This window comes from Physella acuta, unplaced genomic scaffold (assembly GCF_028476545.2).
Source record: "Physella acuta isolate Inbredline_101_S28 unplaced genomic scaffold, ASM2847654v3 ptg000592l, whole genome shotgun sequence".
NCBI lineage: Eukaryota > Metazoa > Mollusca > Gastropoda > Physidae > Physella > Physella acuta.
In genome coordinates this window covers 1,076,799-1,090,848 of record NW_026732111.1, presented here as the reverse complement: position 1 = coordinate 1,090,848, position 14,050 = coordinate 1,076,799, and the positions used below count along the sequence as shown (strand labels likewise).

Sequence of the window (14,050 nt, the reverse complement as noted above, 5' to 3'; positions counted from 1 at the left end):
TACTATCCCCCCCTGTACAAAGGTATCCTACTCTTGACCTAAAGTTGACCGGACGCCATGGCATCCTACCAGGCTACGCAGCGGTCACAGCTAGAGATAAAGCGGGAGGGGGAGGCGTTAGGTTACGCGGGGACAAAGCTTTTAAAATGGGTCAGGGATGAGGTGGACGCGGAACGGGCTAGGGTAGACAGGGAAAGAGAATTTAAGCAAGCAGAGTGGGCTAGGGACAAGGAAAAAGAGGAGCGTCAAATTCAGCTGTTAGAGTTGGAAATTAAACGAATAGAGTTAGCGAATCGTAGCAACGAGTATGTGGGGAAGGAGGAGGAGCAAATAGGTGTCGGATCATCGAAGGTAACACTACCAAAGTTTGATGGGGTGGCCGATCACCTAGACTTTTTTCTCCTTCGTTTTGAAGAAGAGGCTAGGCAAAACAGATGGAGGCAAGACTGCTGGAGTAATGAGCTCCGCAAATTAATGCCGGCAGAACTATTGCCAGTGTGCTTTATGGGACACAGAGCGGAAGCAAAAGCTTCCTACGAGGAGGTAAAAACTGCTCTATGTCGTCACTTTCATCTGACAGCACAGGGATATAGGCAAAAGTTTTACTCCATATCACCTGAGGCTAATGAGTCTATTGTTGCTTATAGCAACAGAGCAAAACATTACCTTACTCGATGGGTAGACTTGTCAAAAATCGACAAGTCATTTGAAGCCCTCCGTGATTTGATGGTGGTAGATAAACTACTACACACTGTCAACGAGGACGTGGTCAATTTCATCACTGAGAGAAATGACCTAAATCTGGACTCGGTATTAACCCAAGCCGACAATTACATGATAGCGCATCCAGATAAAAACCTAGCACGTAAAAAGCATATAACTAAACCAATAGCGCACGTAGGCCTCGATGACAAATTTAACAATCAGCCCAAGTCTTGCGCTTTCTGTTTTAAAAGGGGACACAACACGGACGATTGTTTCCACCTGAAGCGTTACACGAGTGAGGATGCCGGGTCACGGAGCGAGGGTCACAATGACCGCCAGCAATACTCGGGTCCGGTCAGAAATAACGCCTACCCCGCAGCTGCTGTCAGCAGGGGAAGGGGAGGCTATGGTAGCGCAGCGGTGGGCCAGGTTAGCACTGGCAACCCTTTTGCTAGCCATCAGGCAGAAGAACAGTTATTGGCAATGTCGGACAAAGATATAATAGGTGACAGAAAGCATTTTGATCAAAGAAGGGATCCTCAGTTAGGTCTTGCATGTTTCGAGGGGGACATAGAATCTAAGAGAGGAAATATAGCTGATGGTGAAGTTAATGGGGAAAAGGTTAAGGTATTAAGAGATACCGGGTGTAGTATTATAGGATGCAGGGAATCATTGAGTAACGGACAAAACAATAACGACACCGTTACTTGTACTTTATTTGATGGTACAAAAGTGGTTTATAAAGTGGGATGGATTAGAATCAAATCTCCATATTTTACCGGGTGCACTAAAGCGGCGCTCCTGAAAGACCCGCCCGTGGACTTAATAATTGGTAACGTGAGTGGGGCGACGATGGGTGATAACCTAGACGTAGCAGCCGCCCTCGTCACAAAGGCACAAACTAAGAAAGTAACAAAAAAGAATGACATTACAAGATTCATCGCTGAATTTGACGTGACTGTCGAACAGTTCAAACAAATGCAGACAAAAGACGAAACGTTAGCTAAGACTAAATTATTCGCTCAGACTAAACTGGACCAGCACGGACCCTCTCACTTTTATTTTAACAGCGATGGACTGTTGATGAGACGATACACCGACGGACAGGGCGTCGCGTGGGATCAATTGGCTGTACCTAAACCGCTGCGGCAGGTGGTACTTGACCTGACCCACAGCAACAAGCGGTCAGTTCATGTGGGCGTGGCCAAAATGAAAGCTCGAATCTTAGAGCATTTTTGGTGGCCTGGCTTATCAAAGTCAGTATCCTACCATTACAAGACATGCAATGTTGGTCAAACACACAAGAAAACTAAGGTGGGCGCAATCACTGACCACAAAAATAAATCGCAAAATAATCATAAACACTGGGACTCATTTAGAGACAGAATAAAAACCAGTGCAATAAAACTAAAAGCTACAGCTAATACTTATGCTCCAAAGAAAAGACATATTGCTCCAATGATAAATAACATTGTGTATGACGGTTATAAAAATTATAACAAAGCCTATAGGCCACCTTACTAAAAACAAGAATAGCCTGACAATCAATTCTGAACCAATGCCTGTAACAAAAGACTTACAGAAATGTAGGTGGTCAGAACGGTCACAATACGACGCTAGATAGACAATTCTATATAAATGTATATTTACATAAAATGCATTTGTTATCGTGTTTTATTTCAGTTGATAAATTACATGTTTAGTTAACATGATGAATGTATACTTATTTTACATGTCTTTGCATTTGTTTCATAGAGCACCCACTTTCAATGTAGGGTCTACTATGCACAGCTATTCAATTGAATGTACCAAGTAAACACTTTTAAATATAGTTATACTACTCATCATTTCTTTTGGACATAGGTGTCATTACATTTATGATAGTCCTACTTATATATGTAGTTAAAATTGATTACTTTAGCGGTGAAAACGCTTTTGATTTCCTTGATTTTTATGTAATACAGTTGTATAATGTGATCGTACTGTAACCTTTTATTTTACACAATGACAAAATGTATGGTATGTAAGGATTTAATATGAAAAGTGTGTTTAGGTTGCGCTAAAGGTGTGCTTTCAGCAAACCATTATCGCGGGGAGGGGGATGTTATGATAGATTATAAATATCTATCATGGTGTCTCCACCTCTCCCCCCTTCTTGCTACCCCACAGGTAACAGTACACACCTGGACCTGAGTCCGGCGGTATTGTAAGGCTGACCGGGCCTCGACCTCAGACTGCGGTCGTGAGGGCGGAGCCTGAGTCATGTGACCTGTAGGGTAGGGACGCTACAGTCCGGTCACTCTACCTTCTCCCCTCTTCGGAGGTACACGTTTATTTTGGTGCTTAGGCACTAGCCATTATTACATTATAATTATTTTGGTGCTACGGCACTTGTTCTCCTCGGAGAAATTAAACGTACGTTTGGCAACGTGTGTAGAGGATTGTGTGGCTTCTTTGGAAGGTAATTAACACTTACTTTTATTAGCTGTAACGTTATAATATTAATTAATAAGTATGGAATGAATATAAAACAATGTATGAATGAAAGCATATTTCCTAGTAATGTTTATTGTAGGCCTTATGTAAGGCTAATGTAAATGTATTATCTGGGTAACAATTTTAAACTTGTATGTGTCTGAATGAATGTGTATATCACAGAGATGTTAGGAAGTTGTCTAATGTATTTTACAGCCGGCCAGCTTGAGGCTAAAACTTAGTACAGAGGTCTGTGTGTGAGGAAGTGTAACCACGCCGCCCTGGAGACCAGTCGCCCCTTCCAGGCTACTTTAAATTGTATCGTTATTACGTTGTCAATTATTAATGTATTAATTAATAAAAGTTAAAGGATTGGAAACTGATTTAATTATTCAATCCTAATTTTAACCCTTTTCTCTGAGCCAAATATCGGCAATCAGTTAATAATAATAATACAACATTAATAAACTCAATATTACTATTAAGGGACCTCTTGTCCAACGAGACAAACCCTAGACTAACAGGTCATTCTGTAGCTGCGGCTATATTTATTTATGTGCGGTATGACTCGCTAGAGCATATTTGCCACAAATATGTTATCGATCATTTGAATCGAATATCTGGAATATTTAGTTTTGGTCTTACATTAATTATTTAAAAGTAATTTAATTTAGCGAATTAATAAAAGTGGAGATAACAAGAGAGGTGTGGCAACCGATTCCAGCCAACTCTCAGTTCTGCGCCCCTCATTCTAAAAATAAATATACATTTAGAGTATTTAAATTGACATTTACTAGTTACTGCCCCTGTTACACAATCTCAGTCGTCGAAACTGGCAAGACTCCAATGTCGCGTGTCAAACAAGTCAATCGATTTGTAAATGTAGATTATTATTAAGACAATTACAAGTAATGAACTCAAGCCTAAATCTAAATGGTATCAAAAGCCAGCATGTTTTTATATAACTTAGAACACAATCCAGCAGGACAAAGTTTGCTGTACATTAACATTATGTATTTCGTTCAGTGCCTCTATATGTTCACATTAAGTAATTGAATTAAATATTTATTCACACGATACTTGTAAAAGATGTGCTCCTCTACATGATCCAATTTATTTCAAGTCAAGGTGTCGATGATATCCTGCGATTGTCAAATGAATCTTGGGTTAGATTTATGTATCTTACATCGAATAATGGTTTTGGTCTATACTCCAAAGTTGTATTCTTTGTCCTTTGATTCAAAGGCCGAATTATAATTTTTACAAGCTTTTATTTAGTTCAAAACGCTTTTCTTTATATTCATTTAAAAAGTAGTTTCGTATAATATATTTAAACGCGTGGAATGGGTCGAAGCAGGCGTTGAAATATCACTTTCTGTTTATATTTGCTATTTCAGTTACAACTCCTGCTTCCAACCCTCTACATGTTTACAGTATACCCATTTAGGGAAGCTACTGTTTGTCTGTGTCATCGATCCCGTACTTCTGTGCCGTTATTGAGGTCGAATAATAGTCCTTGTCATGTTTATGAGGCCATCGGTCAGTTTGGGCACTTGGATCAGCCAAAAAAGCTCTACTTTGTTTAGAGCTGATTGGCTTCAGTGGTTACACGTCTGACTTGTTGCAAAGAATGGGGAAGCGATGTAGTTTCGGATCCCGTTGGGTTAAAACTTCCATGTCTCTACTTGGACTATATTCTGCACATCAGTCTACTCTTGGCGTGGAAATATCACTTATGGTTTATATTGCTAATATATTTAAAGAAAATCTTTCTTTTTCTTCTTTTTAGTGCATTATTACATAAAAGCCTCTTATTAAAACATTTTTACTATCTTTTATTTAGCTCGAAACGCCTGTTTGTGGCAAAGTATGTAACTCTATTTTGACCTCCATCTAATCCAGCTATTTCGTTCAAACCTTTCAGTGACGTTTCAGTTTGCTGACAAAACAAGTCTATGTATTTTTAAATTTAATTAGACAGTTAATTAGTCATTAAAATTAATTAAGCTGTTTCGACACTAAACAATTAAATCGCTTGATAGATTACTATATTCACTAACAGAAGGAGAGATTGCTACATAGACTGCTAGACGCTATCAAGCCTTATCGTGCTGTGCCATTACACATTCATATCGAGCTGTGCTAATACATACACTCATATATACCTGTGCTGTTATCTACACCGTCATACAAGACATAATTCAAAGATCAATTAACTTCATTAACGTAGCCCAATTCCGACATACAGTTATTAAAATCAATAGCTTATTGAGTCACGACTCATTTGTTACGTTGTAACGTTTATGTTCTTCTGATTTAATATCGATTTTCTAGTGTCAAAATTGTTGATTTTACTCATCACAGGTAAAGAAAAATAAGTAGAATTTAAGTTCTCATTTTAATGTATTATTGTTCTGTTGTTTTCACGGGAATGTAAAGTAGGTTTTTTTTTAGTTTGTCCTTTTTATTATATAATTAGTAATCTCTCTTTCAACATTACATTCATAAATGTATTATTCAAGGTACTGTTTTAAGCGATAGCAGATGGACACATTAGTATTTTAAAACTATTTGCATTTATATATAACAGGCTGACCATCTTGTCCCAGCACTGACGTTTTTTTTAGAAACAAGTGTGTTAATGACAAGTGCCTTCTTCTCTCCTTTAGGGAGAATGTAGAAATTATCTGTACCGAAATTATTACAAAAAATTGTAACATTTGATAATAATATTTATATTCTTGAGTTCTGTAAAAACTAAAAATATACATTAATATATGCGAAATTTAAGTCTATAGTGTAATTACGGTCCGTATTCACAACTGCAGAGTGTCCCTGCGTCCACCCAGCCCTGATGGGTACGTGACTCCGTTGGTCAAAGTAAAGGCAGCTGGATGTAGTTCAGAAATTATTTCTTAATATGCTGAGGTTAAAAAAATAAAAGCTCTACTTATTCCATCCTACGGATCATTTGGCCTGAAAAGGGAACTTTACTTTTATATTGTATTTACGTTAATTAACATTTTTTTTGTTATAACTTTCTTATTTTTAAATTATTCTTTATTTATAATTATGTTAAAAATAATTTTATTTAAGAACATTCAGAAAGTTAACTAATTCGGCGATCACAAATAAAGAGAATATCAGTTATAAATATGTAGTGGTTAAAAGTGTCAATTGGTTTCAATGTCATTTTAGGGGGCGGGTTTGGCTTTTTGTGACGATGTGTGAATAAGGGGAGGGGGAGGTAAAAATCGTCAAAACAAAGCGAGACGTCAATTATGGATGACTCTTAACCTATTATTCTTAGATTTTCTAACCCAATCCTACCTCATACAGTTAAAAATAAAAATCGATATATATCTTCAATGATAAGAACCTTTTTAGGGTGTGATAAAGTAGACTACTTTTTTAAAGTAGATATTTCAATTTCTTGAATATCGTATTTACAAAAGTCAACTGCGTCAGGTTGATAAAATATGTCTATTGGAGTGATATGTTGTGTTTACAGCATTTCTATTTTGATTTGAGTATTGAGTTGAGATCGAAATTTAACATTTCATTATACGTTATATGTAAACTATTTGTCTTCCCTTATATTTCAAAAAAGCGCCTTTTACTTACGTGGTCGTGGACTAAGATAATTCTAAAATATATTTTTCCATCTAGAAAAATATAGCCATGTGTATGCTTTTTAGATCAAGCAATTTTTAACTAAGTTTTCCTTTTTAGTTAAGATGAGGCCTATAATCCAACTTCAGGTTGTGAGAGATCAAATAGAATATTTAGAGGACTATGTTCACAAAACTGAGCCTGCTGTTGGAATTTTAAAGGACGTATGTGTTTCATCCTTGTTTGAATTTTTTGTGTTTTTTTTATAAATACGATTTCAAAAAATACATCATTTTATTTTATAATTTAATATTCTTTTTTTTTTCGCGTGTTAAAATAATCAATATCATAACAAAACACATTAACTACATCACATTTACTACATTATATAAATAATTTAGGAAAACGTTTAGAACACGTTTTAGACAGACCTGAAAAAAATATATTAAGCTATATTGCACGCAGAAAAGTAATTAAAAAAATAAGAATGTCATAGGTGTAAACGTATAAATCATTATTCAGTACACATAACAACACCATACTTTTCAATGCTATACACAAAAATCAGTATATTTACTGTCACATGCACTGTCGTAGACATCTAGAAGTTTTCCTCAGAAAATATCACACTGTCTTCTCACCACCAGGCGATAGAACAAAGCAAAGCGTGGCTAGAAGATGAGAACTTTCCAACAAGTTACACTGAAATATCTCATCAACTAGAAATAGCTACGTCTGTTGTTTTGGAGCATAAGTCAAACATTTTAAGTAAGTTGTTAGACGACCCAGTGTCCCTTTGAAAATATTTATTATTTAGCTGTATTACGGTTAGAAGTTCGCAATTATTTATCGAATCAATTTAATGCATATTCTTAGAACTTTCCATACATGGGAGAACGACGAATCTTTTTAGAGGTCGACGTTTGCAAATGCTTTGGAAGGGATGGGAGGTTGTTTTCTCTTTGCCTATGTATCAGTGTATGTCTCAGTGTATGTCTCAGTGTATGTCTCAGTGTATGTCTCAGTGTATGTCTCAGTGTATGTCTCAGTGTATGTCTCAGTGTATGTCTCAGTGTATGTCTCAGTGTATGTCTCAGTGTATGTCTCAGTCTATCTCTCAGTCTCAGTCTCAGCCTCAGTCTCATTTTCAGTATAAGTCTCAGTCTCAGTCTCATTCTCAGTATAAGTCTCAGTCTCAGTCTCAGTCTCAGACTCAGTCTCTCAGTCTGTCTATGTCAATTTGTCTATGTCTATTTGTCTATTTCTATGTGTCTATTTCTATGTGTCTATGTCTATGTCTATGTCTATGTCTATGTCTATGTCTATGTCTATGTCTATGTCTATGTCTATGTCTATGTCTATGTCTATGTCTATGTCTATGTCTATGTCTATGTCTATGTCTATGTCTATGTCTATGTCTATGTCTATGTCTATGTCTATGTCTATGTCTATGTCTATGTCTATGTCTATGTCTATGTCTATGTCTATGTCTATGTCTATGTCTATGTCTATGTCTATGTCTATGTCTATGTCTATGTCTATGTCTATGTCTATGTCTATGTCTATGTCTATGTCTATGTCTATGTCTATGTCTATGTCTATGTCTATGTCTATGTCTATGTCTATGTCTATGTCTATGTCTATGTCTATGTCTATGTCTATGTCTATGTCTATGTCTATGTCTATGTCTATGTCTATGTCTATGTCTATGTCTATGTCTATGTCTATGTCTATGTCTATGTCTATGTCTATGTCTATGTCTATGTCTATGTCTATGTCTATGTCTATGTCTATGTCTATGTCTATGTCTATGTCTATGTCTATGTCTATGTCTATGTCTATGTCTATGTCTATGTCTATGTCTATGTCTATGTCTATGTCTATGCCTATGCCTATGCCTATGCCTATGCCTATGCCTATGCCTATGCCTATGCCTATGCCTATGCCTATGCCTATGCCTATGCCTATGCCTATGCCTATGCCTATGCCTATGCCTATGCCTATGCCTATGCCTATGCCTATGCCTATGCCTATGCCTATGCCTATGCCTATGCCTATGCCTATGCCTATGCCTATGTCTATGTCTATGTCTATGTCTATGTCTATGTCTATGTCTATGTCTATGTCTATGTCTATGTCTATGTCTATGTCTATGTCTATGTCTATGTCTATGTCTATGTCTATGTCTATGTCTATGTCTATGTCTATGTCTATGTCTATGTCTATGTCTATGTCTATGTCTATGTCTATGTCTATGTCTATGTCTATGTCTATGTCTATGTCTATGTCTATGTCTATGTCTATGTCTATGTCTATGTCTATGTCTATGTCTATGTCTATGTCTATGTCTATGTCTATGTCTATGTCTATGTCTATGTCTATGTCTATGTCTATGTCTATGTCTATGTCTATGTCTATGTCTATGTCTATGTCTATGTCTATGTCTATGTCTATGTCTATGTCTATGTCTATGTCTATGTCTATGTCTATGTCTATGTCTATGTCTATGTCTATGTCTATGTCTATGTCTATGTCTATGTCTATGTCTATGTCTATGTCTATGTCTATGTCTATGTCTATGTCTATGTCTATGTCTATGTCTATGTCTATGTCTATGTCTATGTCTATGTCTATGTCTATGTCTATGTCTATGTCTATGTCTATGTCTATGTCTATGTCTATGTCTATGTCTATGTCTATGTCTATGGCTATTCTATGTCTATGTCTATGTCTATGTCTATGTCTATGTCTATGTCTAGGTCTATGTCTATGTCTATTGTCTATGTCTATGTCTATGTCTATGTCTATGTCTATGTCTATGTCTGTGTCTGTGTCTGTGTCTGTGTCTGTGTCTGTGTCTGTGTCTGTGTCTGTGTCTATGTCTATGTCTATGTCTATGTCTATGTCTATGTCTATGTCTATGTCTATGTCTATGTCTATGTCTATGTCTATGTCTATGTCTATGTCTATGTCTATGTCTATGTCTATGTCTATGTCTATGTCTATGTCTATGTCTATGTCTATGTCTATGTCTATGTCTATGTCCATGTCCATGTCCGTGTCTATGTCCATGTCCATGTCCGTGTCCATGTCCATGTCCATGTCCGTGTCCGTGTCCGTGTCCGTGTCCGTGTCCGTGTCCGTGTCCGTGTCCATGTCCATGTCCATATCCATATCCATGTCCATGTCCACGTCCACGTCCACGTCTACCTCCACTTACACGTCTACGTCTACCGCCACGGCTACGGTTATGTCATATTTGTGTCACGCCAGTGCTTCAACCGCAGACACAAATGAAATGCTAATACCTGACGTAATCATATTTGATAATGATAATCTATTTTCATACACGTATTGGCCAATTAGTTATGTATCTTACTGTTTTTAAATTTGATCAAACTAGGCCATGAAAGAGAAGAGACATGTGACGAACAAATCAAATCAACAACCAAGGCAAAAAAACAGGGCACTGGAAGACACTTTCCTTTCATGAAAGAATTCGAAAAACAAGTTCAACAAAACACAGGTACATTTTTGAATATACATATATATATATATATATATATATATATATATATATATATATATATATATATATATATATATATATATATATATATATATATATATATATAGCAATGCACCGTAACTTCATTGCATGCTTAGAATAATCCGTGCCACCTTTTAATGTTATTTTACTTCTGTCTTTAGTTTAACATAAATTGATACCGTATCCTTCTGCTAGAATATGCTAAAATAAAGAAATTTAACAAATTGCAGAAGATTTAACGAACAAACTGGAGAAAAGAGTAGAACGCCTTGAAACAACGTTAACTCTTCTGCAAAGTTGGAATAAAAAAACTGATGATTATGTGACCGGTATAAAACAATGGAGCGAAACGTATACAACAGAACAAAGTGAAATGAAGGAACAAATAGAACACTTGGCTATAAAACAAAAACATAATTCTATGCAATGCATAAAGCAAATTAACGAACAGAAAAGTATAACGGATAAGATGAATGAAGAATTGAAACAATTAAATGAAATAAAACAATGGAGAAAAACATTTATATCACAACATAACACTATGGCGAAAAAACTGGAAGAATTGTCTCAGAAACCAACAGATAATAAAGAAAATCTCAGAGAGCAAATACAAGAAGCCAAAACCAGAATAAATGAGTTAAATAAAGAAATTGAAACCCTCAAAGAAAAAGAACCAAACGCAAGCCAAGCACACGAAAGCACGAATAAAGAGATGAAAAAGTTTGACATTATATTGAAAAAAATAAATGAAGAATTAAAAACTCACACAAAAAGCATAGAAAAACTAAATCAAGATATTAAACATCAACACAGCGTCATTTCTCACTTGAGGGAAGAAGGAAATAAAAACAAAAATACGAAAACTGAAGTAGAAAAGTTAATTTCAATGGTTTGTACCTATTTTGATTTTTTTAACATATTGTATGCTATTTTATTAAATTAGTTTTGTTGTTTGTATTACATTACTTATAGATACACATTTTAATAATTACAAACCTTATGACATGCATTTTGTTTTGATTTCATTTGGTAATAAACCGGGAATGATCTCACCCAAACTTTATCGAATATTCTTATATAATACTCCGGGGGATGGCAACTCTGGATATAGACTTGTTCGAACAGGACGTTTTCACCAAGAAAACATAGCATTAGTTCAAGCATCATATAAAGCTGCATTAGAGCGTAGCATGTTAGCAGTGTTTTCCGTTTCAATGTTCACTGTGTTTCTCTGTAGTAGTTGGGAAATTATAATTGGCTGTTACAATTGAACTGTGTGGATTCTGTTTTCATTTGTGTTATACCTGGTTCCACAATTAAATGGAAAGCTGAGTGTAACAATATTTTGTGAAGAATTCATGAAGGAAATTAATACTTTAAAAAAAAAATTAAAATGGGAAAACAACTGTGGGGTTTGTACGGATGGTGCGTCAAGTTTGTGTCGAAATCAGGATTTCAATAAATAAAGTAAAATATTTATTTCCCTAATTAAGGGGCATTTACTGCAATACTTTTCCGAATTCCATTGCTCATAAAAGTCGTAAATTATATTAATATCTGGAGCCATTAACACCAGTCTGTTTAACGAACTGTTCAAATATATTAATCACGAGGTTCTATACTACATTACGCTTGCTGTCAAAAGAACATGATATCAAGTTGTTCTTGGGTGTGCAAGGAAAACAATACCTTTTGATGTACTTAAACGACAAAGAGTGTTTGGAGATATGTGCATATCTATCAAATTTGAACAGCAACATAAGCTTAACCTAAAAATGAACGAATATTACTTCTTTTCATGATACTCTCTGGGCATTTTTATCAAAGGTGCAATTTTCATGCAATTCTTTGGGTAATGGCTAAGCGCGACACCAGTGTTTCTTTCAGACTTTTTCCTCCCCAGAGGGAGGAACTTTTTTTAATCTAAAAAGTGTTTAGCGTGCACAGTTTTTTTCATGCATCTCGTCCGGTAAGGGCGAAGCCCCGCCCAGGTTCTTTCTTTAGTTTGTATGATCTACAAATTCGACCAGTGTTTCTTTCAGACCTTTTCCTCCTCGGAGTGGGGTGGGGTTACTTGAAATTTTCGGGGGCGGGGGTAGAATTTTCTGGGAGGGGGCGGACACTGGAAAAAGTATATAATTATATTTCGTTGAATGGTACAGTAGACATGTTTTGGTGTGTGTGTGTGGGGGGGGGGGTTGGTTTTAGTTTAGAGAAAATAGACAACACTATCAACCTAGCGCCCGTAGTATCCTTCCTCAAGGGGCCATTTTCTCGTCTATACTAATAGAGAAAACATAAGCAGAGTAAAAACATGCATAGTAATTCGAAAAACGAAACGTGACGTCACATGGAACATGTAGTAGAAAATAGCGACCAGTGTTTCTTTCAGAGTGATTCCTCCCCAGAGTGGAGGAGGCGGGGGGGGGTCTTGAAATTTTCGAAGGTGAGGGTGGACTAAATTTTCTGGAAGGGGGCGGACACAGGGAAAAATATGTTTTCTATAAAAAGTATATTTCGTTGAATGAGACGGCAGACGTCCATTTAGGTGTGTGTGTGTGGGGTGGAGGGGGGGTGGGGGGATGCGCGGGGCGGAGCCCCCCTAAATGTGACCTATGTCGTGTTTTAGATTAGGTGCAAGGTTAAGGGGTATGACTTCGGCTATGTTTAATATCTACGCATAGATCAAGCTTAATTCCGTTTACAATGCCGATTCTGGTCAGAAATCGTTTGCACTGACAATTTTCGGTTCCGGATTAACTTACAGTTGAGGTGGTAATTTTGTTTTTAGTTCCGATTTAGAGGAAAAGACAAACTATCAACGGGCCATTTTACTCGTACACACATATTATCAAAGCTTCTTTTGTTCTTTGGTAGGGTTATTATTTTTTTTTAAGTTCATTCCTTTTGTAAATTCGTAAAATTCAATTATAAAAAAAGTTAATCATACAATTTTTAAAAATGATGAGATATCATTTTTTTTTTGTTTTTAGCGTTCTACCCTGGAAAATGATGTTTTAAAATTGTCATATGATGTAAATTTTATTAGTAAGTATGATTTGATTAAATCGTTTTATTATAATTATTAATATCATGTATAAATAAATACTGTTTGCATTAGAATGTTTACGTAATATTGTGTGGCATAAAATAAATATAGTTTTACACAAATACTAGTAATCCGAGTTTAGTTTTAACAGTAAACGACACTTTTAAATAACCTATGCTTTTACTGGTTACATTTTGTAGTGGTCAATTATGATGTATGAATTTTTGTACGAACATAATTTCTTATGCAATTATTTGTAAAATATACACACATTTTAGGTTGAAACTCGAGAAAGTGAGCTTATAAAGCTGCCAAAAGATTTTAAGACAATTGTTTAGTTAAACAATAAACATACACATAACTGTGAATAGACACTTGTGCAAAAGTTTATGATTAAACTCTAATATTTACTTTCCAACAGAGACCCGGGTATGTCAACCTTACATCTGTCAAATTTTTCTAAATAACAATACACCAGTAACTGCTGGATCAATTCTTTCAACATTTTTCTGCGTGTGGGAACCCAACGGCAGCCATTTTAATAAAACCACCGGAAAACTTGTAGCACCAGATGATGGTTTATATCTTGTGATTGTGACGCTACATGAATGGGAAGATAAACTGATTAGAATTGATTTGTACAGGGATGACAGATTTGC

At 35.9% G+C, this 14,050-nt stretch overlaps 2 protein-coding genes across 2 annotated transcripts in view; one reads left to right on the top strand and one right to left on the bottom strand.

Moving 5' to 3' along the window:
- LOC131947433 (structural maintenance of chromosomes protein 2) overlaps nucleotides 1–14,050 on the bottom strand; it is a 151,125-nt gene that overhangs the window by 49,546 nt on the left and 87,529 nt on the right. The gene's annotated exons all lie outside the window — the stretch shown is intronic.
- Nucleotides 26–1,883, top strand: LOC131947366 (uncharacterized). The gene is made up of 2 exons (XM_059308570.1): nucleotides 26–543; nucleotides 1,776–1,883. Exons 1-2 carry the CDS (start codon nucleotides 58–60, stop codon nucleotides 1,842–1,844), a joined length of 555 nt encoding a protein of 184 aa, XP_059164553.1. The 5' UTR covers nucleotides 26–57; the 3' UTR covers nucleotides 1,845–1,883.

Excerpts from the sequence above, each read along its gene's own strand:
- LOC131947366 (XM_059308570.1), top strand. The coding sequence starts at position 58 with ATGGCATCCTACCAGGCTACGCAGCGGTCACAGCTAGAGATAAAGCGG. Across the intron at positions 544-1,775 it reads CAAAAGCTTCCTACGAGGAG|CGATGGACTGTTGATGAGAC; the intron begins GTAAAAACTGCT and ends TTATTTTAACAG.